Source organism: Amphiprion ocellaris, chromosome 13 (assembly GCF_022539595.1).
Source record: "Amphiprion ocellaris isolate individual 3 ecotype Okinawa chromosome 13, ASM2253959v1, whole genome shotgun sequence".
Taxonomy (NCBI): Eukaryota; Metazoa; Chordata; class Actinopteri; family Pomacentridae; genus Amphiprion; species Amphiprion ocellaris.
Genome location: NC_072778.1, coordinates 12,400,939 through 12,425,846, shown reverse-complemented (window position 1 = coordinate 12,425,846; position 24,908 = coordinate 12,400,939). Strand labels below are relative to the sequence as shown.

Genomic DNA, 24,908 nt, shown 5'->3' with positions numbered 1-24,908 from the left:
CAAAAGTGGCAACATTCAAGCTAATAAAATAACACGATTTAGCTCTCTAAAATCAATTTTTTGTGACAGCAATCTATAGCTTCTATAAATACTCGCTAATACTTTACTAAAGTTACTAAATTAAGGCCTCCTTATACAAATATCCTGCAAATGAACAGACTACTGAATTGGTCTCACCTGGTTTGGACCTACCAAGGGTTGCTGTGGGGGTAGCGGCTGCATGCTCAGGCCCTGGTTCTGTGCCTGACCTGGGGGAGGCACCGCCGACACCTGCTGCTGTTGCTGCTGTGGAACTTGTTGTTGAGGAGGAACCTGCTGTGGTTGGACCTGTTGTTGCTGCTGCTGCTGCTGCTGCTGTTGTTGTTGTTGTTGAACTTGTTGGGCCTGCTGCAGTTGGAGATACAAAAAAGAGACAAAATGAGGCTACATTAAGTCTTGTCACATTTTTATTTCAAATGGTATTGAAAGAGATGGAAAAAGGCCGGAACTTCTCAGCCAGAGGCCGGTACCCTTTTTAGCCTCTCACATCATCTAACAGTTGATTAGTTAAGATGCTACAACAATATGGTGTTTGATAGAAATGTCTCATTATTGCTGGATTGGAGATTTTGATTCATTTGGTTTTGAATGTTTTGGTCTGTTAGCAGATTAAATGTGATGTGGTGGATGTCAGCGTCGGTCAGTCAGAGAAGCTGAATACGTTTAGGTCAGAGATAATGCATGCGCGCAACATACAATAAAGAGAAGAAGTGTGGTTGATTTCATTTTTTCAGTTTCAAACACTAGCCCTAACCCTAAAAATCTAGCAATTGGGAAGTGAGGGTTCCTTAAATAATGTAAGGATAATTCAGCCATTACAGTGTGAATATCTAATAATGGAAGCTTTAACTTCTTTTCTCTGTATTTGACCATAATTGTTTTCATTTAATTTATATGATTTAAGAGGTACTGGTCTGGTCAGCTGATTTCTGTACAGAAGCAAAGCTGAGAATGTATTTAAAACAGAAACTAAACCATGAACAGAGATCATTTTTAACAGGCTAAATGTTAAGTAAAACATTTGAAAGACTGACTGCTACGTTGGTGTGTTAACATTTTATTAAATCAGAATCAGTTTGAGATTTGAGTCTTTTTGCTGCCTGCTCTGGTTCCTTTTTTCAGTTGAGGCACAGTTTATCTCAAACAAGCATATTCTTTGAGGTGATTATGCTTTTGCCGGGCAAGCACTTTAAAACATCAAGTTTTTCATTAGCTCACTCAATTCATTCTTGCAGCCATACTGACTCTCACCTTAACCTTCACACTGATTTATGAAGCACTAACAACGGCAGCCGAAGCAGGGAAGTTCGTGCAGTCACTACTGTCTGCATCTCATTCCCTTTACCTCTGTTTGCAGATTTGAGGTTGTCATACGCCAATGTTTAGTCCTGAAAACCTCAGGTTAGAGGGATATACCTACATATCTCTACATACACTGATAGGTTTCAACTGCTCAATCACTTGTAATTAACAATCAAATATAATCAAACAACCTGAATTTCCAGTACACATTGTGTTCAGCAACCTAACGTGTGTGTACAAATATTGATTTGCCAGAATTCCCTCTTTTTGTGCTTTTAGGAAAATCACAATTATTTAAAAAAAAAAAACATCTTTTCTACTTGAAGTCATTAATGACAAATCAGAACTCACAGTTAGGACCTTGATAAATGAATGATCAGTGACGTACTCTGAGTGCTTGTTGTCTGAGGTACTGCTGCTGTTGCTGTGCTGCTTGTTGCTGCTGCTGTTGCTGTTGCTGCTGTTGTTGTTCTGCCAACATCTGATTGGGCCTCAAGCTTGGATGGACAGCCTGACCTCCCATGAGACCATGCATTATGGGATTCTGTTGAATGGGCTGGTGGGCAAACCTGAGGTTTGGAGGACAAGGAAAAAAATTAGCAGATATCGATGCAGCTAAAATGTAACGGAGGAGAAACGTTGGCAAAGCAAAAGCAGCCGCCTCTGCTGTAATACATTACTGACCTCTGCGTGTTCTGCATATTATGTGCGTAGCCTGGAGCGTGCTGGTGAACGTAACCACTGGGCTTCTGCTGCATTTGCCTAAGAGGATCCACCACAGCCGGGTTGGCTCCAGGATGAGTTCCCTGGAAGTTTTGGTTCCCATAGGAGGGAGGAACTATACCACCACCTTGGGACGGATGCTGCTGCATGCCCATGTGTGATCCGTACGAGGTATAGCCCTGAGATATGTTCTGAACAAACAATTACAACAAAAGCAAGACAGAGAAGGAGACCATTATTGATGAATCTATAATGTTCGTCTATTTATGTGGTGAACAAGACCAGGAAAGTGTTCATGGGGAAGTATAAAAAGTTGTGGGTCTTTCTGTGTGGATTGCAAATATTTAGAAAATGATCTAATAATGCTGCCATCCTGTTTAAACAGCTTGTTTTAATTCTTTAGCATAGTGTGTGTATAAATCAATGTGTAAGATGACACATTTCCTAAGAATAGTTAAGTCAGCTGAAAAAAATCACTTACAAATTAAATAAGACAGACTTACCTGAGATGTCTGCATTGAAGTGTATGGTTGGTTGGGTGTTATTTGTCTAATCTGTTGCCCCATCATGCTCTGATTCTGGAAACAGAATGAAAAGTCAGTAAATAGCAAGGATTCTACCAGCAGTAAGAGAGGACTCAGTGATGAATTAAAGCAGACTCCAAATCCTAATTCTGCTCCAGATTACAGGCCACAAATTTTCTCAGCTAAACTTGACTAGAAGGCGTTGCTTGATCTGTCAGGGTGGGCTGACTCACCAGTCTGACCTGTAGTTGGTGTCGCAGTATCTGGCCCTGTGGCATGCTTGGCTGGGGCTTATAACTCATTGGATACTGCTTGTCCATTCCCATCATACCAGGCATGTTCCCCTGCATTCCAGGCATCATGCCTTGGTAGCTGGGCCGAGTGGGCATCATTTTGTTCATCTGTGGGTTGCGGGTAGGTCTGTATGGAGGTTCTAAACCTGGACCTCCTGACAAAAAACAAAACAAAACAGAACTCCAGATATCTAAGAAAGGAAGTTCTTGAAAACTGCTGAACCAATGTGTGCAATATTGATAAGAGTGTCCTGTGAACTGACCTGGAGGTAGAGGCTGGTTCTGCGTATACATGCTCATGGTCTGGGCTTGGCCGTAGGAAAGCCTGCCATATGGGTGATTTTGCATCAGGTCTGGTGGCATATTCGGCCCGTAGTTCACACTGCCCGGTGTACGGGTCACATAGTCCTACAGAGGAAAAATCAATGACTTTTTAAAATTGGAAATCAATGTATATTGTGCATCAGTACAATCATATCATTGTAAAAGCATAAACTGTAGAGACAGCTGACCTCTGTCTTTGCAGATTGTGTTTTCTTTTTCTTGTTGGATTTCTTCTTGTTTGAGTCAGAGGGCACAGCAGGCACATTCTTCTCTGGCTTCACTGCCTCCATCATCTTCTTCTCTGGTTCCTGGGAGACTGGTGTCAGGGGCTCCTCCTCTTCAGGGGGCAGGGGGAGCGGCTCCAGGTAATAGCTACGAGGTTTGGGTTTCAGGTGTGTGTGGTAAAGCAGGAAACGCTGCTGCTCTTCAAATTTGGTGACCTTGCGGTCCACGCGCACTGTGCCGAACCAGCCCCAGGAAAGAGGGGCGGAGTGCTTCAGACCCTCAAAGACATCCCACGGAGAAATCTTCTGCTTGGTCGATACTTGGAGACCCTGACAGAACACAGATACAACAATGTTAACTCAAAATCAACTTGTGTAGGTAACATTGACCTCAGTTTATTACTTTTGTTAATGAAAGGGACTTTGCTTCAGTTTTTATTGTCTGAGTTTGTCAACCCTGGACTAAGGCAAATTGTTTCACTTTGGTTTCTCTGTGACTTATTTATGTCTTTACAAGCTGCACCTTTCTTCCTCTAAATCTCTTGGGGCACAGAGTGTGTAATGTATGTCCATTTAGCAATAAGAATTTTCTAGATACAACATAAGCAATGTGACAAACAAGGTACCATACACATAAGATTTTTCATTTTGACAAATAACGTATAGGTTTGACTAGGAGGCAAAGAATAAATCAGTAAGAAACTACTCATTTAACTCTGCATTCAGAAGTTAAGGTATGTCAGCATATGGCAAAGTGGTTACCTCTTTCTCAAAGCCAGCAATCTTGTTGCCCTTGGTGTCTATCAGCGAGCCCTGAGGTTCACAGGTTATGACATCGCGGGTTTGCTTGGGCAGCGGCAGAAGCTGGCGAACCTTTTCCAAACTTTCTGACTGCCGATCTCCAAGCTCTTTCTGTAGAAATGTAACAGATAGCGAGCAACGATTGAGAAAATGTTATTCACAACTGCTGTTTTATTTGCCTTCACATACAAAACAATCAACTAACCGAAACTGGATGTAGCTAAAATTAGCCCTGACCTTTTTCTGCAGGTCTTTTCCCCTGTGGGCAACAGTGCAATTGCTTCACTTCTATCACCTTGACTTTTGTGGTTTGTCACATTTTTAGCCTGAAACAAGTTTCATGAAGGTGTACTTTCATGTGATGATGGTGTAAACCTATATCTGGTGTATTCTTTCCTTTAGGCCCCTTTATCAACTTTACTTCAAAGAAATCATTAATTAAAAAGTGGCTCATGACTGAGAAGGTCAATAAATAAACATCAAGTCTGCAGATGTACCATCTTAAACCATCTAAACATGGTTGAGAAAGGAGTGCAGTTCTATACCCTGAGCTTCTTGACCAGGTTCATGTAGGCTCTCTTGTTCTCCTCCATGCTGCCCTGAGAGATGCTGGACATGTCAGCAGCTAGTGTGCCATTAATCAGCACACTCAGCATGTCCAACACTGTTGTAAAGAGCTCACTGTCGGAGACAAGCAAATATAAGAACCAGGCAAATCAAGTGACTGATAATTGTACAACCAAGATAGGTTTGTGTTTAATTATAATTACTTCAGTCAGAGGAATAATGTGAGGATTGCACTTTGGGACACTCACTTATTAGACTGCATGTCCACTGTGCCGCTGCTGATGATGTCGAGGAGTAGTACCGCCCACTCAGTGGTCTGCTGGGTGCTGCGCTGCACCGTGTCAAACATGCCACCAACCTTATTAGGAAAGGGGGAAAAAAAATACTGCTCAGGACATGTTTACCCAAAGTGAATGCTGGATTTAAAATACTATTGTAGTAATAATGTGAATTGTTTCCTTGTTGTTTGTTAAATATTATAATACAAAGTAGTACTGGCTTTTTGTGAGCTACAGCTAAAAGTCAACATGGACAGCTTAGACCCACAAATCAAAATTTGCTGGAGTTACTCTACTATAAGGCTGGTTATCGTTTTAAAGAAGGACTTACAAGATTCAGTCGTAGCTTCAGAGCCTCATGCATCATTTGTTTGGCTTTGCAGTCATCCTGGTACTGGTCTTCTCTCCAGTTGGTAACGATCTGCTGCACTTGGCTGTACAGGGAGGTGAGAAGTCCTTCCCTCTGCTCATCCTGCCCCTTCAAGCAGGTCAGTACCAACGACAGGAATGGCTGCTGGCTCAGCAGAGACATGCTGTGAAAGGAAGACAATTTGAAATATGAACAAATAAGAAAGAAATCATGTTCAGATAGTGGGAATATTGAGTTTTTGGAGTTTCAATAACCTGTGAAAGTGGCAGAGAATGAAAACACCCTTCCTGCCATACAGTAACATCAGAACAAACAAAATCAACTTGGTTCTAGTTTTAAAGAAACGCGAGTTACCTTTTCTGTTTCTGCCTGTCCCTCTCCTTACGTGAGGAGGAGCCAAGGTGTTGTCCTTTCTCCAGCTCTTCACCAGCTGCCTTCAGCACATGGCCCTGAACTGAGGTGGGCAGCTTGGCTATCAACGGAGCCACCAGCCAAACGCCTGATCGTTCTGAAGAGCTGCAAGTCAGAGCGAAAAGAACAAATGTTAGACTTCAGCATCACTGAATTCAAACCTAAGTGCAATGGTTGCAATTTAACACTATCCCCTTGACTGCAGCATTTAAGAGCAAAATCTAAAATCAGACACACACCTTAAAATAGGTTTCATTTTGCTTGTCGTGTTGTTATTATTGGATGCAGAGCCCCCTTGGACCGTTGCTCCATTCCCTGAGGGGTTACTGGAGTTCATCTCAGCTGATTTCTGAAACACTTCTATAGTGGCTTTAGCTATGTTCTCCAGAAGAGAGTAGAGCTCCTAAAGAAAAACAAAAAAGTAATAATCAGATATGTTTAACACAATAACAAAAGGCACACACCTGTATTTGTTCCCTATAGAATTGTTTAATTCTTTAGCAATATCTTCAGATGATACTTACATTGTTTGTGCTCTGTTTGATCATTAGTTGCAGCTCCAGAGACGACTGTCTCATCGTCCATTGGTCCATATTCTACATCAATGACAGGTTTAGGGTTATTTTTTTTCCTTGCGGCTGACAAAAGCACGTTCTCAACCCCTCATTTAGCCAGCAGAGGGCAGCAAAACACCACAATCCCAGCAGCAGGTTATATGGACTAAACAAGATGGCAAAGTTAACACAATTCTTCTTAAAATCCTAAGAATATTTCATGTGTCATCAGACCCTAAAAATACTCCAAAACAAATGATTCACACAACACAATGCGAGTTTGTATTGTTTCTCTACCTGTAGAATGCGTTTGATACGCTGCCTCTGAGGGTTGTCACCATCATCACTGTCCAGCTGGCGGTGTGGATAGCAAATGAGCTGCAGTAGCCGCTGGGCCTGAATGTTTACCAGCACTGGGTCCTGCAGGGCACTACTGTCCTCAGACAGAGACTTCAGGCAACGTTCGCCAACCCATTCCTGCAAGATACAGCAAGCGGGAAAGCAGCAGAAGAAGTGTCAACAACTTTAGTGATCCTCAAGTTCAAGTATCAAGATGAGCTCTGTCATCCAAAACAAGCTTGACTAAAGCTGGGTGATTGGTGATGAAAACAAGGTAATGGGTCATTTGTCAGAAATAGAACTGCATATGTCACAGTCACGCTGACTAGAAAATGTGTTTGAAGTCTCATGAGGCCTCAGAGCGCGTCTGGCATGTCGGGCATCTTGGGCCTTCGTATCTTATGAGGCCAAAGTGATATCTGCTGCCGAAAACGATCTCATTCATGCACCTTTGACGTGCTCCATTTAGCAGAAGCTCAGACAAGGAAACAGACTGTACTAACAAAACGCTACTTTCAGGCAGAAAATACAATGCCACTGATGATACTAAACATGAAAAGGAAGAATGCATGCACAGATCCACACAGTAGAAAGCCACTTTCATTGATTAGTTATCTCAGCACTTTCATTTTCACCATTTCACACTGTGTGAACTGTGATTGCCAGTTTTGCTGCTTTCACGAGTTATTCAACTAATATCCTCACCTGCTGGCAGATCGTCTTCAGAACATACTTTGCATAAACATCCAAGCTGGCCGTTTCTATGGAGACATTGCGTCCCTCAGATATGTCGTCGAGGCCAGCAGGGTGTGACAGTCCTGAGCCTCTTAGCTCTGCATCACCTGCAAGAAACAAGGAGGGACCAGCAAAACAAACCAGTGAAGACATCATTTAACAGTGATAGCCTAATCTTGTCTTGAGCACAATCATGTTTGAGACCATTTTTTTTTTTTTTTAAATTACACATTTTTCACTGACATAAAAACAATGCAAAGATTCATACCGAGCATAAACACAGCTTTGAGGACAGCAAATACTGCTCCAACAACGATGCTGTTCTGAGAAGCAGCAAGAAGGTGGCGATCACATGACGACCGGATACCAACAGAGGATCTATCTGCAAAGCCACAACAACAATAAAAGACAAAAAGTCACACCTCTGACTATCAGGAAGAAACAAAAAACTGTTAAAACAATGGTGAGAGGACTTCTGGTTGTGTTCGCTACCTGACTTCATACCATGTTGGGGGACAGGGTTGCGTTGTGGCGTCTTAAAAAGGTGCAACAGAACTCTGCAGGTAAGTCTGGCTCCAGGCTCAGAGTCTTGCTCACTGCAGGCTGTAGTTAAGATCAGACACATAGCATTGATTAGCATGGAGTTCCTTCACATTTCATGAGAGGGTCACATTTTTTGGATGGGCTAAACTATCCATTACATCAAAGTCACATCTAAATATAAACCTTGTCCTAGATAGACTTCTCATCGGGCAGGATGAAGTGGAATTTTAATAAAGCTCTTTTTGTGAAATAGGAAATGAGAACAAAGCATTTACCACAAGTGGGAAAGCTGTTGGCATTTGGCATATGGAGTAGAGTTACAAAATGCGCCAAACTCGACCAAAAAGCATGGCTGAATGAGGCTTTGTCTCCACACTGGGGGGGAAAAAGATTAGCAGTGGGGGAAGAGAGAGCCACTTCTCTGGCGAAGGCGCAAATTGCACCAAGGCTTCATGGATCCGGATCAAATATGTCGCTTTTACTCTCCTCTCTGATAGAAGTAATGCAATATCCAGCTGGATCTTCCTTCCTATGAGCCAAACTGCAGTGCGCTGCTCACTCATATAAATGCCTAATGCTTGTGAGATTATGTTATAGATGCTGGGAAGCTGGGTGATATGGAGAACCCCAGTTAAGCTGTATCAGAGAGGAAAAATTTCAGTGAGGGATCTGGTGGTCAAACTGAAACAACATTTTAAAGGTTTTACTTCTACCCATGGGCACTGGGAAAGACAGGCTGTTATAGATAGAAATTGACAATAAATAAAAGTTAAAATCAGGTGATGTAAGACGATAAGAAGATGGTTTAAAGAGACACCTGAAAGTGACGACCAAGCAAGTAAGATATCTAAAAGTAATGAGTAAATGGTTGAAACAGTTTGAGTTAAGAATTAATGCTAAATGACAATGGTAAAAATGGTTGAAAAGGGCAAAAATAACAAATGATTGAAAAAAAAAAAACTTTCAACTTTTGCCAATCCAAGAGGTAGGAATTTGAATGCCAACTACAGCAAAATGACCAAGGATTACTTGGTTGGCATTTTTTAAGTGATTTATCTGACCTGACTAGTTGAAAGAATGCACAGATTTGGCTTAAGACACTTCTCTGTGGCAGTATGCTTCAGATTAAATAACGCTTACCTGCATTGAGGAGGGAGGGAATGGCCACACAGCGTACCAAGTCTTCTAGGAGCAAGCACTGTCTAGCAATGAGAATGGCTACGAAGGTTGCGAGGGAATCGTGAAAGGACAAATCACTAACCTGAAGGAAAAGAGTTCAGAGATCAACTTTAAAATGCTGTGTGATAAGAAAAGCTGCTTTCATTTCAAGAAAACAAACCAAATGGCTTTTAGACAAACTGAAAAGTAGGTAAGAGTGGAAATGTATTTGAGAAGGAACCAGTGAGAATTGGTCATTTAACAGGAAAGGTGCCACAAAGAGAGTGGAGAAGAAACCACAACTTACATCTACGTTACACAGCAAATCATTGAAGCCACAGTTGCCATTGTTAGAAGAGCAGCAGAGAGCCTTGAGGATGCCGAGCCACTCAGCACTCAAGGAGCGACAATATGCTGTCAGTTCTGCACACAGGATCCCAATATCGTTTACCCTGAAAGCACATTACATGACATTAAACAGCAGTCAAACAAAGAGAAGTGAAATATGGCAGTCTGAGCCATGCACTAACACAGCTTAACCACAGCAAGAATAACCGACCTCTCAGGGTCTCGGTGGTCCACACACACATCCATGAGCACATTACAGACAAAGCTGTAGCGGTTGGCTGGGCTGTCGTTGAGGATTTTGCCCACCATAGAGTGGTTGAAGTTGTTGGCTGAGGGGTTGGCAATGGCCTCCATCATGAACACAGGATCCCAAAGCATGTTGGAGTCTGACGGGTCGATGTTGCAGTAGATGGAGTTTTTCACTTTAGAGCAGAACTCACTGTGATAGAACACAGAAAATCAGGGGTTATGTTGGCACTGAGCACAGAAAACAAACAACTATCAGTTAGGTAAGGTGAAGCACATGATGCAAAATAATACATTTTGGAGATAGGTAATTTACTGCACTTCAGTACTTGATTCTCCTGAATGACAAAGCCAACTAAAAGCACGCTGGAATAGCATACAAAATGAGCTGCAAGTATTATAATATGTATATGATTCTGTTTTAACATGACTGACTATCTGACATATTCCCTCCTCCAAAAAAACTAACAAAAATACATCAATACTGGAATAATTGGTCAAAAAAGGCTCCATGTCAGAGCTGAATATGTCTTTTTTGAGGAAATCGAAAATATTTATTTTCCAATATGCTGATGTAATCCTACCTAAAGATTTCTCCAAACTTGTTCTTGAGGTGACTGCAGGAGGTGTAGAGGTCATACAAGTAGGCCAAGATGCAGCGCTCAGCAGAGGAACAGTCTGCTGGGTTCACACCTGACTTCACCACAATGCGTAACCTGTGAACACATATAAACACGTGATTCAAAAGCAATCCTTCAGCCACATACTTAATATAGAGCTGTTGCTTTGCTGGACACTTTTGCTTGGAATAAAGACTGAGATCACGGAAAAATCATGAGCCTGAATCAACAACTCAACAAAGTCCACCTATCAGCACCTTTAAAGGTCACTTTTTAAAACGCTGGATTGTAAAAATAACAATTTTCTGTTTTATAGGGGGTTATGTGTGGCCTCTTAGACGGCACCAGAAACATCCTGAAGAAACTGTCCACCAACCTCCATAACTACCAATCTTGTTTTTACACAAGAATAAAGAGAAACATACTGTGGTAATAACTAAGCTTTACAAGTACCATTAAGAGGCTTTTGTTCAGTATTTTAGGGAGACAGCATTTAAGAATTAAGTGCAGTGTCAGCATGCCTGTGATATAAAAATTTTAATTAAAGTCAGTAGAATGAGTTTCAGAAAAAAGTGCAAACTACCAACAATTCTTTAACTTGCTGTTACAAGCCAAAACATCCTTTTTACTACTTTAATTACAAACTGAACCGAAGTCTTAACCCCGTAAATATCCCCTTAGGGATGAGATCAAATCTCTATTTCAGTTAATTTAATTGCAATGGCTACAAAACCCACATTTGGGCCTCCAATTAATATCAAAGCAACTCTTTTACAAAGCGGTATGCAACTGAGCTTTTGAGGCATCCTGCTGACAAACATTGTAAATGACATACCCATCGAAAACTTGTGCTGTCTGCTCAGGATTGAGAATGAGGCAGGAGTGGTACCTCCTCAGCACAGCTACAATACACAGACACAGGCTGGTGGTGTAGCTGCCCACCAGGCTGGATGACTTCAGCAGCAGCTCGGCTTCCACCAGACTCAACTCATTCAGAAGCTGCAAAACACAAACAGTCTACAGATATTTACAAACAATGCTTAATAAAAACAGATTAATCTGGATGCTTAATGCGATGACAGTAGCGATAGAGCAAAACCGTACCTGAATAGCAAAGTCTATGAGGCCACTGATGTTGAGCGAGTACTCCATGAGGTCAAAGATGAACTGGATGTGCTGGACGAGAGGCAGGTGATAAGACATCCCTAAGGCAAAGCTGGTGATCTGTTCCAGCACATTTCTGGACACCTGCAGAATGACAAAATATCAGATATGAACTTATGGCAAAAAAAAGTTTTAATCTCTTAAAAATTGTCCTGCAGTCATAAAACCGTATTCTATGAACCAAAATAATGGATAAACATAATTAATACAGGAGGTAAACTAATAAATGCATTAAGTTTCTTGCAGAGTATGATGAACAAGACCCATTATACATGAAGCTCCAAAACGTGAGTGATTAACTTGGCTTATCATAAAGACCAGAAGTTGGAGAAACAGCCAGCCTGGATCTGTATTTTAGGTTAAAGAACAGCTTAATATTCAGCAGACATGAGAGTGGTATCAGTTGTCTTACCTAACTCAATCTTCAAGAAAATGAATAAGCGTGTTTCTGAAAATGTCACAGTATTTCTTTAATAAAAACATGGGTGCAGTTCAGTTGCAGTGGTGTTGCAAAGTTATCCATGTATATGAAACTGAAAATCCCTAAACGTTATGAAACAGATTTTAAACTCTCGAGAGTGTAAAGAACTTGTATTCAGACTTGAGTCTGGGATTGGATGTTGGCTACACTTGAATCCAAACGAAGTTTTCAAATGCAAAAGTGTCATGGGCTATTACTGAGTGTACTGTAATTGAGATCAACTGCAGCTGTTCCAATCTGTACGAACTAAAATTTAAATATATCATGCTCTGCTGGGTTTTCAGGTTACAGCCCATTGAGTGCATTATCCATTCAAATTGTATTCTGGCATCTCACCAGAGACAACAAATTACACTTAAATTACATTTACATTCAAATGAGTCATTCAGGAGGTCATTTGTTTTGGGTGTTGGCAGGATGCACATTAATAAAGCTGTTGGCTGGTCATCAAACAACTGATTCCTAGATACTATGATACATAAAAAAGAATGAGGCTTCCTGGTCTGACCTGGGAGGTGACCTGGTGCTGGTCAAAGTGGGAGAGGTGCTGGAATTTGGAGAAGATATCTTCTGCAGTGGGAAAGGCCTCCGGCTTACTCCGCTTCCTCTTTTGTCCCTCCTCCCCTCCTGCACATGTGGGAAAGAAAGGAGGAAAACAATAAGAGGGGAAGCAGCAACTCACAACCGGTCAGTGGTATTCTTTCCAGTCTGCTGAAAAGGCCAGCCATGAAATCTAGTTAAGCCAACGGCCTGTTATCTTATTTCCAGCCTTGTTCGATTTAGCACTTTAAGGAAAAGAACCATAGTACCTTTCATTTAAGAGAAACACAGTTTTGAGCTGAAGGTCATCACAAGCTTGCAGGAACGTGCCACAAAACAATTCAGCCCACGCAATTATAAACCTGAAAACCTTAAATAACCTTAATAAGGTCACATGTATCTGAGATAAAGTGGCTGTGAACAGATGAAAGCTATTAGCATAGAAATTGGCTGGAAAGAAGATTGAGTGATGCAACCCCCCTAGGGTTTGATAGAGAAAGAAGAAAAAAGCTTGTTCTTTTAAGAAGGGCAGAAGAAAGGGGATACAAATGTAAAGTATTCAAAGAGGAGAGTTATTAGGAGGATAACAGCTGGGACAGCCACAGTGGGAGAAGAACCAATCAGTCGACATGTGAGCAATGTTTCACAAACATCCAAACATGATAAAGGTTCTGCTTTCCACACTGCTGCTGGGCAAAACGTTATCTTTCCTATGATAAACGTGGATTGTTCTCCAAAGAGCAGAAAAAAACATCGTCAATAAATTGGGGAAAACATGATAATTTAAAGCAGTGACTCAATTTTCTTCCCTAAAGATGAAAAGTAGGCAAAATAACACTGAACCGTAATCTGAAATGACTTCCGGACAAACTACATGCGCACAGCTAAGATAATGTAAAACGTATGTGAGGCAGTGGGAAATGTGAGGCATCGGTCAAAAGATGATAAAGTTGAGTTAAGACCGTTACCTGTTTCTGCTGTGCTTTTGCGGTTGAGCACCTTCAAGATGTCTTTGGTAATTTTCTTGATGGTGTGTCGCGCCTCATCTCTCAGTTTGCCTACACCGTACAGAACCACTAAACGCTGGTTGCATTCGTGACTGGCACTTTCCTCCTGTGGACACGGACAAAAGATACTCATAAACTGGACGCACTCGATATCCTGAGCAGCACAGTAAGAAACAATACGAAACAGATGGTGTATGACAAGGTTTGAGGAGTAATTTTACTCCATTTACTTTACATTTTAACTTATTGTTTCAGAATTGCAAGCTAATTTATCAGGTTTAAACCATAAAGGAAATCAAATCTAACTCAACTACACTAAACACCACTAGGAAACATAACCGCATCAGCACAACAATATTGTTTCATATGCATGTGCATTAATAACATTACCATGAAGTCATCAAAGCTAATTTGGTTTTATTGCATTAAAATGTAGTGGCTTATATGTATATTTTCTATTTTAATACTTCAGGCTACATCTAATCAAATCTGAAAATAAAAAGGGTGTGAATGTGGCTCTGACAAATGAATCTTCAACTCAGACAGAAGATTTTCTTATATAAATCATACTGGTCTCTTTACATTCAGTCATTCTGCATATTTAATATATCAGGAGTTAAATCCATGTATAACCCTGTAAGCCCTAGGATATTTTCAGGATAATTTCACGACCTTTATTTTTATGATCTTATCTTAATCATTTTAAGGGCAGTATCTTTCTTTTTTAAATCAATCCAGGCTATCAGAATTTTTCATCAGTTGATAGGATATCAATTGCAGATTTTGTATTTAGTCATTCATATTGAGGAAAAATGTTTAGTTTTATTACTATTGCTATTATTATTATTTTACATTTATCTTGCTATGTAAAGCAGAAATATATTTTCGTAACTGTGCAGGAAAGATGATCAGGAATCTGCCAATGAAAGTACCATGATGATGGAATATTGTATGACTTAGAGATTTGGGAAATGTCTACTTCATGTTAAACAAACTAACAGTCATTATTCTGTTTATTGAGGTGATCATATATAGAACCCCACTTGCACAGGTGGAAAACTAGGTAGATGATACATCCATTAAATATGTTAATATCTGTGCAATGATTACATTGAATAGACATTAACATAATGAGGTTTTAGCACATCTATGTAATGACTAGTTCATAAATAATTCAAACAAGAGTAGCAACTATAACTGTTGCGGTGCATTTGATATGTGCTACACCTCGCTGCTGGAAATACTTTGAGAGCAATTCAATTGAGAAGAAGTGATCTGAACTTGGACAAAAAGTGCATCCATCGGGCTCTAAAAGTTAACTTCCAGTTGGAAAAAACATAATGTTGAATGCCGTGGAAGCCTCTACAGCCCAGAAGTGTATTTCCTGGGTTTCCTTTTATAAAGCCAGACTGTGAAAGCTCTTACCTGAGGAATAGGGAAGTGAGTGGCATACTGAATGTGGCGGGGTTGCTCATACAGCTGAGGGAAGGCAGGGTCCATACCCTTGTCCTTACAGCCAGCCTTGCTGTCCTGCTCTGCAGCAGGCTTCTCAGGAGAGGGGCTGCCCTTGGACTCGCAGTGCATCGGAGGGGAGAACATCTGCAAGGCAAAAGAGCCAGAAATTACTTCAAGCAATAAAACGATGCCAAAATATTCAAGAAAGATCTGCTATATGCCAGTGAAGACATTTATAGCAAACTATACTGTCTTTACCTCGTCAAAATTAGCACTGGAGTTGTGATCAGTTTCCATCGACTCTGACAGACCAGTATCCTGTTGAACAATAACGGCAAGTTACCCTTGTGCATCTTTTTACTTTGTCTGTCACACATGAAATACCAACAGCAGATGCCTCCAACATGCCTCCATCTTGACACTGCTGCCTGCATCCTGCTCTTTGCGCTCTGACTCATCGGACGGCTCGTCGCTCGGAGAACGTGGGCGCGGCAGGTGGGAGTCAGAAGCCAGGTCACCACGCGAAATTAGCGTGCACATGTAGATGTTGTGGGAGAAGACGTCGTGACGGATGAGCTCACAGAACAGAAGGACCAGGTTGGAGAACTCCACTCGTTCACTTTCATTCCCAGGCTCCGCTATAAAGCAGAAAAGAGGATTTGAATAATTTAATAGCAGGTTTCCCTTGACAAATCAGGAAGAATAAATATGCAGTGGGTAATGAAATAAAAGGCAAAGACAAAAGGACATAAAGTTCTTCCAACGTTAGAATGGGATCAAGTTTGACACATTTGAGAATCACAGTTGAAGGAAATTAAGAAAAAATAGAGACTCACTGAGTGTGGGGGCCTGAGTATCAAGAAACTGCAGCAGCACATCCTGAAAGACCGGTAGTGTGGCAGCCGAGAGGGAGCCCGATGACACAGAGCCCTTCTCATCCACCACCTCCGACTCACCACACCTCTGCAAACACACACACCAGACAGACAACACACAGCAAATAGTCTTTGAGTGCTAAATGTAGAAAGCCTATTTACAAACCTTCCTAACTAGCATGCTGATTTTGGGTATACAGCTCTGCCGCAAAAGATGTCAATAATATAAGTTATGCAGTAAGCAAATTTTAACCCCCTGAACCTCATATGGAATCTTTTTAAAAAATAAATCCCCACGCTTACATGATTTATCAGAGCCAGAATCAGTAATTACAGGAAAAATCTTCAGATTTTTCTTGAACTTATGTTAGGTCTCGTCAGGAAAATGAACAGAATCTAAGGTTTAAGTTGTTATATTTCATCAAAATCACATTATTCTACATGTCTTATTTTAAATTTCCCAAAAATAAACCAAAAGTGCTAAGCAGCTTTTGTAAAAACTACAAGTTCTGCGTTTCTATGGCGCAACCGTGAAGCCAATTGTTGCTCAGCTGCATCCAGCAGTCACATGACAAAAAAAGGTAATTTTCAGCTGAACTGCAGACTGTGCTTACACAGAGCAGACAGATGACAAGTATGGAAACATTATAAATTTAAGTAGTACAATATCTTTTGTCTGTAGAGATTTTTTTTCCCAGAACTTGATGACACCTGTGGGCATTTGGAAAGAAATGGTGTGCATGTTGATTCAAGATCTATATAAGTTTTTTAAGTTGCACCAAAAAATATTTTTATGTTCTTTCTGCTTTTAGCCATGGTTGTAAAGTTTCCACAAAGCTGCAGGACTTTAAATTGCTGTGAAAAATTAACTGAAAGTCAGTAAAAACGTCCAAAAACTGCTTGGGAATGAGAGGGTTAAATATTAATATTTGTGGGGCATGATGAGTCTGTTGAACCATTCCAGTAGCAAAAACTGCCACATAAGGTGAAGGAAAATTAACACTTATATGTGATTTTTAATATAAAAGGGCATTAGAGGATTTGTAAAATAAAAACACAATGAAGACTATGAGGCTCACATTTTCAAACATAACATAATTGCTGTGACTTAGGTCAGTGGTGAGCAAAACTCATGGGATCTTAAGATAAATCCAAGGGTGCAAAAGATAAATAAAGGGTTAAGAAAGAAAAACAATAAATTTTTCATAACTTTCTTTAAAATGTAGCTTTTCCTTATAAAACATTAAAAACTCCCATCTCGTTGGGCATCTCCAAAATCATTTAAATGAAACAACCGGGCTGGGAAAAACTTCTTCAAGTAGATATTACTATATTTGAAAGGGCCACAAGTCAAAAAGGTTGGGTACCACTGGGAGGAGATGTAATGAGGTTGAATCCTGCTGAGATTAAACATGTTGCAGTTTTCAGTTGGGGGTGGCGAGTCTCTTACCTCTGCTTCTATTTCAGCCTGTCTCTTTTCCAGCAGCTTGGCCACCACCATGGCCCTGTGTCTGCCTGAACGCTTGCAGCACACCGCCCATTCACAGAGCAAGGTTACCACCGCATCATCATCAGGTGACATCTGGACAGACACATGCATTATGAGACAATACAGCTAAAAATAGAATCGCTTTATTTAATAATCTGATGACGAGTAACCAAATGGACAGCTCAGCACAGACATCAGTATCAAAATATTTCTAAATACAGTTTGTTAGCTTTACAGTGTATTCATGTTTTGTGCATAATAAAAATAATAGGGACTTAGTTCTTACCTCGTGGCCATCTTTACTCTGGCCTGAACCAAATATCCTGTTGTATAGTGAATCCAGTGAGTTGTTAAAGTCTGACTTCTCGAAGCTGTGGTTGTCTAGAACCTCCAGGGTGTGGAGAACCCTTCCGATGGTGAACCCTGGCAACAGATTACAGACCACATCCTTTCAAACTGTTCTCACTAGCTGTGAACAGGTGTCTGCAGACACACAGAACAGTCGTCTTACCCGCTGTGGTCTCCTGGCACTTATCAAATGACCACCTGAATTCCACCGCCTGGCCTCGCTCCTTAACTTGCTCCTCAATTTCTCGCAACTTTGCCCGAACCTGCCATCAAAGAAAAGTTCACGGAAAAAAAAAAAAAAAAATCATACAGCCATCTAGTAAACAGAAACGCATCAAATCCAATATGACAATCAACCAAGTCTTTGGTTAATGTGGAAACTAATTAACAAATCAAAAGTCCTCATCTCCTCAGCTGTCTGCTCACTACAAAAAATCTCTTTGTACATGTAAACAAGAACTTCAATTTGTACAGGCGAGGTTTCTTGGCACTTCAGGGATTGTCTTCATTTTTCTCTCAATTTGTCTTATTTTTCCTGCATCTACATGCCCATATTTGTTTTACTCAATTTCTTGTTCTTCATTGATTTACTGTAATGTTCTGTCTTGCGTTTCAGTGATTTAATAAACTGGAAATGGTAACTAAAGCAGCTTCAGGGACAACATACACAGTTACAAGTTGAAATAAAGACAACAAATAAACACAACACCAGTATTAACAGAAGTACCTGCTGTGTGAAGGCAGTATTGCCTCCTGGCATTGGCAAATTGGAAGGGGAGATGGGCAGCAGGTCCAGAGGTGAGCCAGTCTTGTTTCTGCTGTCTGTCAGAGAGTAATGCCACACCAGAGCACTGGGGCAACACAACACTATGCTCTGATGAGACAATAGCAAGGCACAAACAGAGGCGGAATAAAAATTAAATCTAAGAATAATCATTTCTTACATTTTCTGAATCTTTAATGTTCTGGAATCTGTGAGAAATATATCTCACCTATCAGTCAAATTGAACATATAATACCTGTAACATGCAGCTGAGGCCGAACACCAGAGGCCTGTGCTGCGGGCAGATGTAGAAATCTGTGAAAGGTGTCTGGGGCTGGTTCCCTCCTGCTGGCTGGGAGGTTGGGGTGGGCGGCAGGGCGTTTCCTTGCTGTGTCAAGATGCCATGAGCTGGATGTCCTCCTGTGCCGGGGCCCAGGCTCCCGTCACTTAGCAACAAGTTGAGGCGCCGTGTGCAGAAGTATGCCAGTCTTCGTGACAAGTAAGCAGACTGTACAAATTCCCCTGAGTACTGTGGCACAGAGGAGAGATTCACAGCATTACCCACAGCACTCAGTGTCCATTAACATCAGTCAGCTTTGGAAATAGAAGCAAAACGAGTGCCTGTGGGCCCCGGTGGGCACCGTCAGCAAAGGTCAGCACCGCCACACGAAGACACAAAACATGATAAAACTGTTGACAGCTGTAGAAGTCTGTCACAACACAGAGCAGCTTGTGTGTCTAACTGTGTACAGCTGCATGAACACTAAACAAGACTGCATGTTTCCCAAATGTAATCCATTAGTGCCTAAGTGTTGATGTAAGAGTGAGGCTGGCGTGCAGAGGCGATTAAGCAGATGTGTTTACCTGTAGTAAAAGGGGCAGGAGAAGCCTGAGAAGCTCGTCTTCACCGGGTCGGACCTTCTCAAAACACTCCAGCACCCATGTCAGGAACTCATGTCTGTCTAACATACCATCCTGAACACAGGAATGCAAGCACATTTTATCATCAAGCAGACAGACAAAATGACTACAGTGCTAAACGAGGTTAAACTGCTTCATTTGTGTTCCACTGTATCAAAGATACAGTGATCTCCATCTTCACTTCAAGGAATCCTTGAATTCCTTTCCTGACTCACTCTCCCCAGGTGCAATCTGATCATTTTAGTAATTACTCAACTGAAATCATTTTATACTTTGTTGTTGTGTGTGGTTCAGAATTTGTCTGAAAGACAGTTTGTACAACAGGCAAAAGCAGCACTTACACTCGCAGGTGGCACATTCAAGACACATCTTTCTCTGTGATACGTGCTGTTCATCTGATTAAAACTGACCTCCGCCCATTTATTAAGCAGGCTAAGATCAATCCATTTAACACAGCTACCGCCCCTTCTGTTGTTTTGTAGTCTATAACAAGCTAAATGGAAAGCAGAATGGACAGTAGGTCCAGTAAAAAGCATCTTCTTTGAAAGCCAAATGATGCCACAGCACATCACTAATTTGATTGAATATTTATCTTGAAATTTGACATAATGTCCTCAACACAGCAGTAACTGGTGTGATTGCAGTCAAATGTAAACCCAAACCCTGTTCAGCAGTAAGAGAGCGAACTGACCTGAAACATGAACATAGCCAGCTTCTCGTTGTACTCCCACTGCTTCATGGCCGTCTCCACATCGGCAGGCGTGGCTGGTAGAGGTGAGCTACAGCCCTGACTGGGAAACTGTCTGTAAAACTCAGCCACCTTCTGAAGCTGCTCCCATAGATATTTAGTAATAATCTGGGTCCATTCTGTACACAGACATAGGCAAACAAAAATGCATTTCAAAGTCACAGAAAAACCTAATAAAAGGCAGTACAATATCTACTGAAATGTAAGCAGAATTATGTATTTTTAGATAATACAAAATAAGATTCCAAAGAGACATTTACCAAAGCAAAACCTGCTTACCTATACAAGGATCAATCACATGCCTCTTCTTGACTTTAGTTTCAGTAATAGCCGCATGATATGCACAGGTCATCTTAATCATCCATGCTGAACGCATAACAGGAACTGAGTACTTAGCCAAGTATCCAAAAACCTCTTCCTTTTTGCTGAAGATTGGTACCTGCGATGAAGACATTTCATGCGCATCAGTGATGTAAAGTTAAACACCGAAATCATGTCGGTCAAAACAGCACAAACGGCAAGAAAGTGGACTTTTTTGGAAAACGACGGTCAAAGTAATCTCAAAAAAATAGTTTTGATTAAAATGCCAAGAATAGTGGCAATGACTTTCCCCCCAACAGCTCAACAGACAGACTGCACAAGGATTAGACTATGCTAAAATACAATCAAGAATGCTAAATAAACATAATGGAATGGACTGTATCTATTTGCTGTACATGCTACTTGGAAATTATGTTCACACAGGCATCAGACCTCCTTCCTGTTGATACAAAGCAAAATATTTTAGCTAGACTGATTTCCTACATTGCCCGATCTGTTTTCTAAATGAATGCATTGGAGGAAATGCACACATCAAGTCCACAGTGTCACCCGCTGTGTTTTCATAATGTTCTTTGGGCTGAGAGAAAACCTGAACTGTCTGTCATAGTCATTTATGAATCCAGTTGGTTTATTTTAGTGAGAAAATTATGAAATGTTTATGTATTCATGCGAGCAGAAATACAATAAAATACATGCGAAATTACAATGTAACTGTAAAATGATACAGGGATTTCACTTATGAAGAGAAAGCTCACCTTTAATTTAATGTATTTCTAAGAGCACTTACTGCGAGAACAATTGTTGCGAGGGCACAAAACACTTTAGACAATCTATAAGTAATACATTTTCTAGTTACAAAAAAATAACTAAACAGCAATAAGAGCCTTGCCATTTACAAACAATAACATTAATTGTGTTTTGGTTCAATACACCCAAACAAGACTAACAATAGACCTGATTTACACAGAGGCAAGAATTGGGTTGTTTTCACAAGGGCATTTAAAAAACACGGCATTACTTACCGTTTCTGAATTGCTCTTGTTTTGTAATGTCAGACTGAATCAACGAGGAGAGCTCTGCACAATTTAGGGATCTTTTTGTCATCGCAGCCATTAAAACTACTGCTATTTGTTCTTTGTTTTCAGCCTTCACAAAAACAAGGCGTACAAATCAATACTTAATATGTTTACTTGTTCTCCCCAGTCTGTCTTGGCAGAAAAAGTCTATCATAATTAGCAAGATCAATAATCAGAGCAAGATTTGTCTGTGTAAAGCTATCAGTTGTTTGAACGTTTCATTTAAACGTGCACTGACATCTAACATCTGCATTCAATTAGCGTCAAACTCAATATTAGCTTTAAAAAGAAAAATATAAGTATACAGCTAGCTAGCAGCCTTGTGAGGCTAAAACGCCCATTAATGCAGAAAACCTTTTTGGACTAAAGTTGAAGATACAACTTTATAGCTCGCATCACTCTTACAAATAGGACAAAAGGGTAATATCTGGTCATGATGAGTGATCCAAGCAGGCCATCCTAAAAAAAGCTTGTCAGTTTTAGAACTACTGTGTCAGAACTTCCTTCCTTCCTTGCATTTTATTATCCTCTACCAGGCTATGATTTGCTTAGACCTCAGTATTCAACCCAAGATCACATTAACAGAATAATATCGTAGCATGTTCCAGTCAGCATTCTACCAGTTCTGAAACATTTAGCTGTCAATTTGCTTAACTAGCTTGTGTCCCGTATGTTGGCAAAGTCCACCAAATATTCGCACTAGACTTTTTCAGTTATACTAATACTGGTCAATGTGGATCAATGTTAAATGATGTAACTGCAACAAGGGCTTGTATTTTGATGCTTTCATAAAGCAACATGCTTTGAATTATTTGCGAGTTCCAGTTCCTTTCCAGTGGACATGAACACATGAGGTTTGGGTGACAGCCCAAAAAATCCATACCAGGAATACATGCAGGAATATAGGATCAAAACAAATAAACAGAAAACAAACACAGCAGAATGATGTGCAATCAGTTCAATCACAGCTTCTTACACTATCTGTATCCCTGGTGTTTATTTTATTGACTATTATCAATTTAATATCAACACTGTATTGCTTAATTCTTGTCATATTTAGCTTTACAGAATTGCATTAATTCTGTTCTTTTTTGGTGTTGTTTTCATTTTACTATGTGAAGTACTTTAAGCTGGATGCTTGTATAAAAGGTGCCATTTAAATATAGCTGACCTGAGCTGATTATTCAGGCTGCTAATGCAAAATACAGAGGGTACAGCTAATATGGCACCTTTTTTTTGTTTGTTTTTTTAAACACACAACCTTTTAAAACCACGTAGATGACTTTTGTTTCCCAAGCAATTATACAACCACTTAAACCAGTTGGAAGAAAACACAATTTAGCAAAGAAGGCATTTAGAAGCTTACAACCAGGGCTTACCTTTTTAGCGAGCTGTGTCAGAGGTTTAGTCCCTGCTAAATCCGTGAACCAGTTATTGATGGAGCTCTGTGACCTTGCTGTGACGAGCCAGAAATTATCCTTCTGGTTGACCTGGGGTTTACGTTTCCCTGTGTCTGCAAACGTGTTGTAACGCAGCTTCTCTGCAATGATGCTGCTGAAGTTTGAGCTGATCTGTAAAGCATTGAGAGAAACATATATGATGCGCCAAATCTATTTTTAAAAAAATTAACAAACTCCATCTGCAATTGTGAGTATTATGCAAGCAGAATCTTTATTAAGGATCTGAACCCACTGCCTGCCAGTGGGTATGAAAAGTATGCTATCTTGCATTAAAATCACACCATTTTTAATGTCTCATTTAAAAAAGAACTATTTGCACTAATGAGATTCTATGAAAAACATAAAACTCTGCAGTGCAACTGAGAAGCCATGAGTGACTCGGCTGCAATCAACAGTTACTTGACAAAAATTCGGGAACTACTTGACAGAACTGCAGGCTGTGTTTTCACAGGGCAGAGAATAGACAAACATGGGAACAAATTAGAGAGACTGTGAGGAAAATAGAACATACTAGATGTGGAAAATAAACACAGCATGGTTAAAAATGGCATACGGTGGAGCCTACAGAAACAATTTTTTAAAGCCAGTGAGCACAGAGAATGTAAAAATATAAGTAATAAAACATCTATAATATGGAGAGGCACCATTTTTTCCAGCATTGGTATTACCTGTGGGCACTTAGAAAATGTTGTACATTTTCAATGCCGGATTTTGGATTTGGATATTTTGCACAAATTTTCAGTTTTCAATATTACTGTATTGTATATAGTGGTGCACCAGTTGATATCACAATGAAAAATGAGCCCACAGTGAGTAAAAATGTGACAGGAGCAAAAAAAACATCTGGAAGCTGAATGGGGTTCACTGGGTTAACATGCAAGTGTCGTTACCTTTGAGGGGTTGAAGTTGACATTTTTGGCACTGCCATGTTCATCACCAGACACAGCAGGCTGGTTATTGAATCCCTGCTTCACATTCAGTGCAGTCAACTCATCCTGGAACAAACATTTCAGCGTATTTTCACATTAAATTGCAACGCACAGAGACTTGTGTCAATCTCACAATATCTGATTCCAGATCAGACAGGAGAAGCCTGAGAAGGTCAGGATGTGTGCTTGATTGGTTCTGCTGATACCAGTGTAAAACAGACATGGCTATAATGAAATAATAATTATTGGAGATAACAGAGCAGCCCAGGGGTGAAGCAGTCCATTTTCCATCTACAGATTAGATTAGGTTAATAATAGATCAGGGGCAAACAGCACAAGTACGTAGCTAGGCCAAACTCCAGACTTAAAACAAACTAGGCAGTATAGGTCGCAGTTAATAAAGGTTAGCTGTGCAGGTTTAGCTAATTCGCTGGACCAAAACATCAAGCTAACAATTACCAGTCACGCACGTACCAAAAACCCAACGCATATTGTTCAACATTACAAGGAAAAGGGCTGCTAATAGTTTACATCAAACTGCAAAGCATCCGCCAGCCGAAGAGCTAGCTTAGCAAAACTCTGCTATCAAAAGCGCCGGTTGTTTTCCAAGTAAGCAGCCCAGCTAGCGAACAAACTGACAACTCGCTGCTGTTCATTGTTATTGCTAGGCCCAAACAGGCTAGCTGCACGGGCTAGCTGCTGTTAGCTCGCACTGCTTCTCTGCTGACAATTTTCTCCACAAAAAAACGCCATTCCCGGACTTTCTGAATGAACATCGCGAAACCTGACCTCTTTCTGCTTCGGATCTTGAGGATAAACGTCCGGAGGGCCGAGCCGGGGCCGCTTTAGTGGCCGGTGTTCGTAACTTAGGATCCCGAAAGCAGCCATCATCTAGCGGCATCACAGCCGAGCCGAGGCTTCCCTCCTCCTGC

General features: G+C 40.6%; 1 protein-coding gene across 4 annotated transcripts in view; it reads right to left on the bottom strand.

Annotated features, from left to right (window-relative positions):
• Nucleotides 1-24,908, bottom strand: part of med12 (mediator complex subunit 12) — a 26,256-nt gene extending 1,348 nt beyond the window's left edge. Inside the window, exons 1-41 of one of the 4 annotated variants that reach the window (XM_023279062.3) lie at nucleotides 24,766-24,908; nucleotides 23,938-24,042; nucleotides 22,967-23,158; nucleotides 20,470-20,629; nucleotides 20,134-20,309; nucleotides 19,386-19,496; nucleotides 18,778-19,050; nucleotides 18,486-18,632; nucleotides 17,922-18,021; nucleotides 17,697-17,833; nucleotides 17,372-17,503; nucleotides 15,883-16,009; nucleotides 15,455-15,684; nucleotides 15,305-15,364; nucleotides 15,017-15,190; nucleotides 13,553-13,697; nucleotides 12,553-12,671; nucleotides 11,504-11,647; nucleotides 11,235-11,398; nucleotides 10,364-10,495; nucleotides 9,745-9,972; nucleotides 9,493-9,637; nucleotides 9,168-9,288; nucleotides 7,977-8,087; nucleotides 7,753-7,866; nucleotides 7,455-7,591; nucleotides 6,708-6,887; nucleotides 6,381-6,452; nucleotides 6,096-6,259; nucleotides 5,800-5,961; nucleotides 5,407-5,608; nucleotides 5,046-5,155; nucleotides 4,776-4,911; nucleotides 4,192-4,341; nucleotides 3,394-3,759; nucleotides 3,145-3,289; nucleotides 2,822-3,036; nucleotides 2,568-2,642; nucleotides 2,026-2,255; nucleotides 1,730-1,910; nucleotides 178-387 (exon numbers count right to left, since the gene is read on the bottom strand). In XM_023279062.3, coding sequence (XP_023134830.2) covers nucleotides 178-387; nucleotides 1,730-1,910; nucleotides 2,026-2,255; nucleotides 2,568-2,642; nucleotides 2,822-3,036; nucleotides 3,145-3,289; nucleotides 3,394-3,759; nucleotides 4,192-4,341; nucleotides 4,776-4,911; nucleotides 5,046-5,155; nucleotides 5,407-5,608; nucleotides 5,800-5,961; nucleotides 6,096-6,259; nucleotides 6,381-6,452; nucleotides 6,708-6,887; nucleotides 7,455-7,591; nucleotides 7,753-7,866; nucleotides 7,977-8,087; nucleotides 9,168-9,288; nucleotides 9,493-9,637; nucleotides 9,745-9,972; nucleotides 10,364-10,495; nucleotides 11,235-11,398; nucleotides 11,504-11,647; nucleotides 12,553-12,671; nucleotides 13,553-13,697; nucleotides 15,017-15,190; nucleotides 15,305-15,364; nucleotides 15,455-15,684; nucleotides 15,883-16,009; nucleotides 17,372-17,503; nucleotides 17,697-17,833; nucleotides 17,922-18,021; nucleotides 18,486-18,632; nucleotides 18,778-19,050; nucleotides 19,386-19,496; nucleotides 20,134-20,309; nucleotides 20,470-20,629; nucleotides 22,967-23,158; nucleotides 23,938-24,042; nucleotides 24,766-24,867 — 6,384 coding nt within the window. In that variant the 5' untranslated portion in view covers nucleotides 24,868-24,908. The remainder of the gene's footprint in view (nucleotides 1-177; nucleotides 388-1,729; nucleotides 1,911-2,025; nucleotides 2,256-2,567; nucleotides 2,643-2,821; nucleotides 3,037-3,144; nucleotides 3,290-3,393; nucleotides 3,760-4,191; nucleotides 4,342-4,775; nucleotides 4,912-5,045; nucleotides 5,156-5,406; nucleotides 5,609-5,799; nucleotides 5,962-6,095; nucleotides 6,260-6,380; nucleotides 6,453-6,707; nucleotides 6,888-7,454; nucleotides 7,592-7,752; nucleotides 7,867-7,976; nucleotides 8,088-9,167; nucleotides 9,289-9,492; nucleotides 9,638-9,744; nucleotides 9,973-10,363; nucleotides 10,496-11,234; nucleotides 11,399-11,503; nucleotides 11,648-12,552; nucleotides 12,672-13,552; nucleotides 13,698-15,016; nucleotides 15,191-15,304; nucleotides 15,365-15,454; nucleotides 15,685-15,882; nucleotides 16,010-17,371; nucleotides 17,504-17,696; nucleotides 17,834-17,921; nucleotides 18,022-18,485; nucleotides 18,633-18,777; nucleotides 19,051-19,385; nucleotides 19,497-20,133; nucleotides 20,310-20,469; nucleotides 20,630-22,966; nucleotides 23,159-23,937; nucleotides 24,043-24,765) is intronic. The other 3 variants (XM_023279063.3, XM_023279064.3, XM_055016701.1) reach the window with 3 other exon arrangements.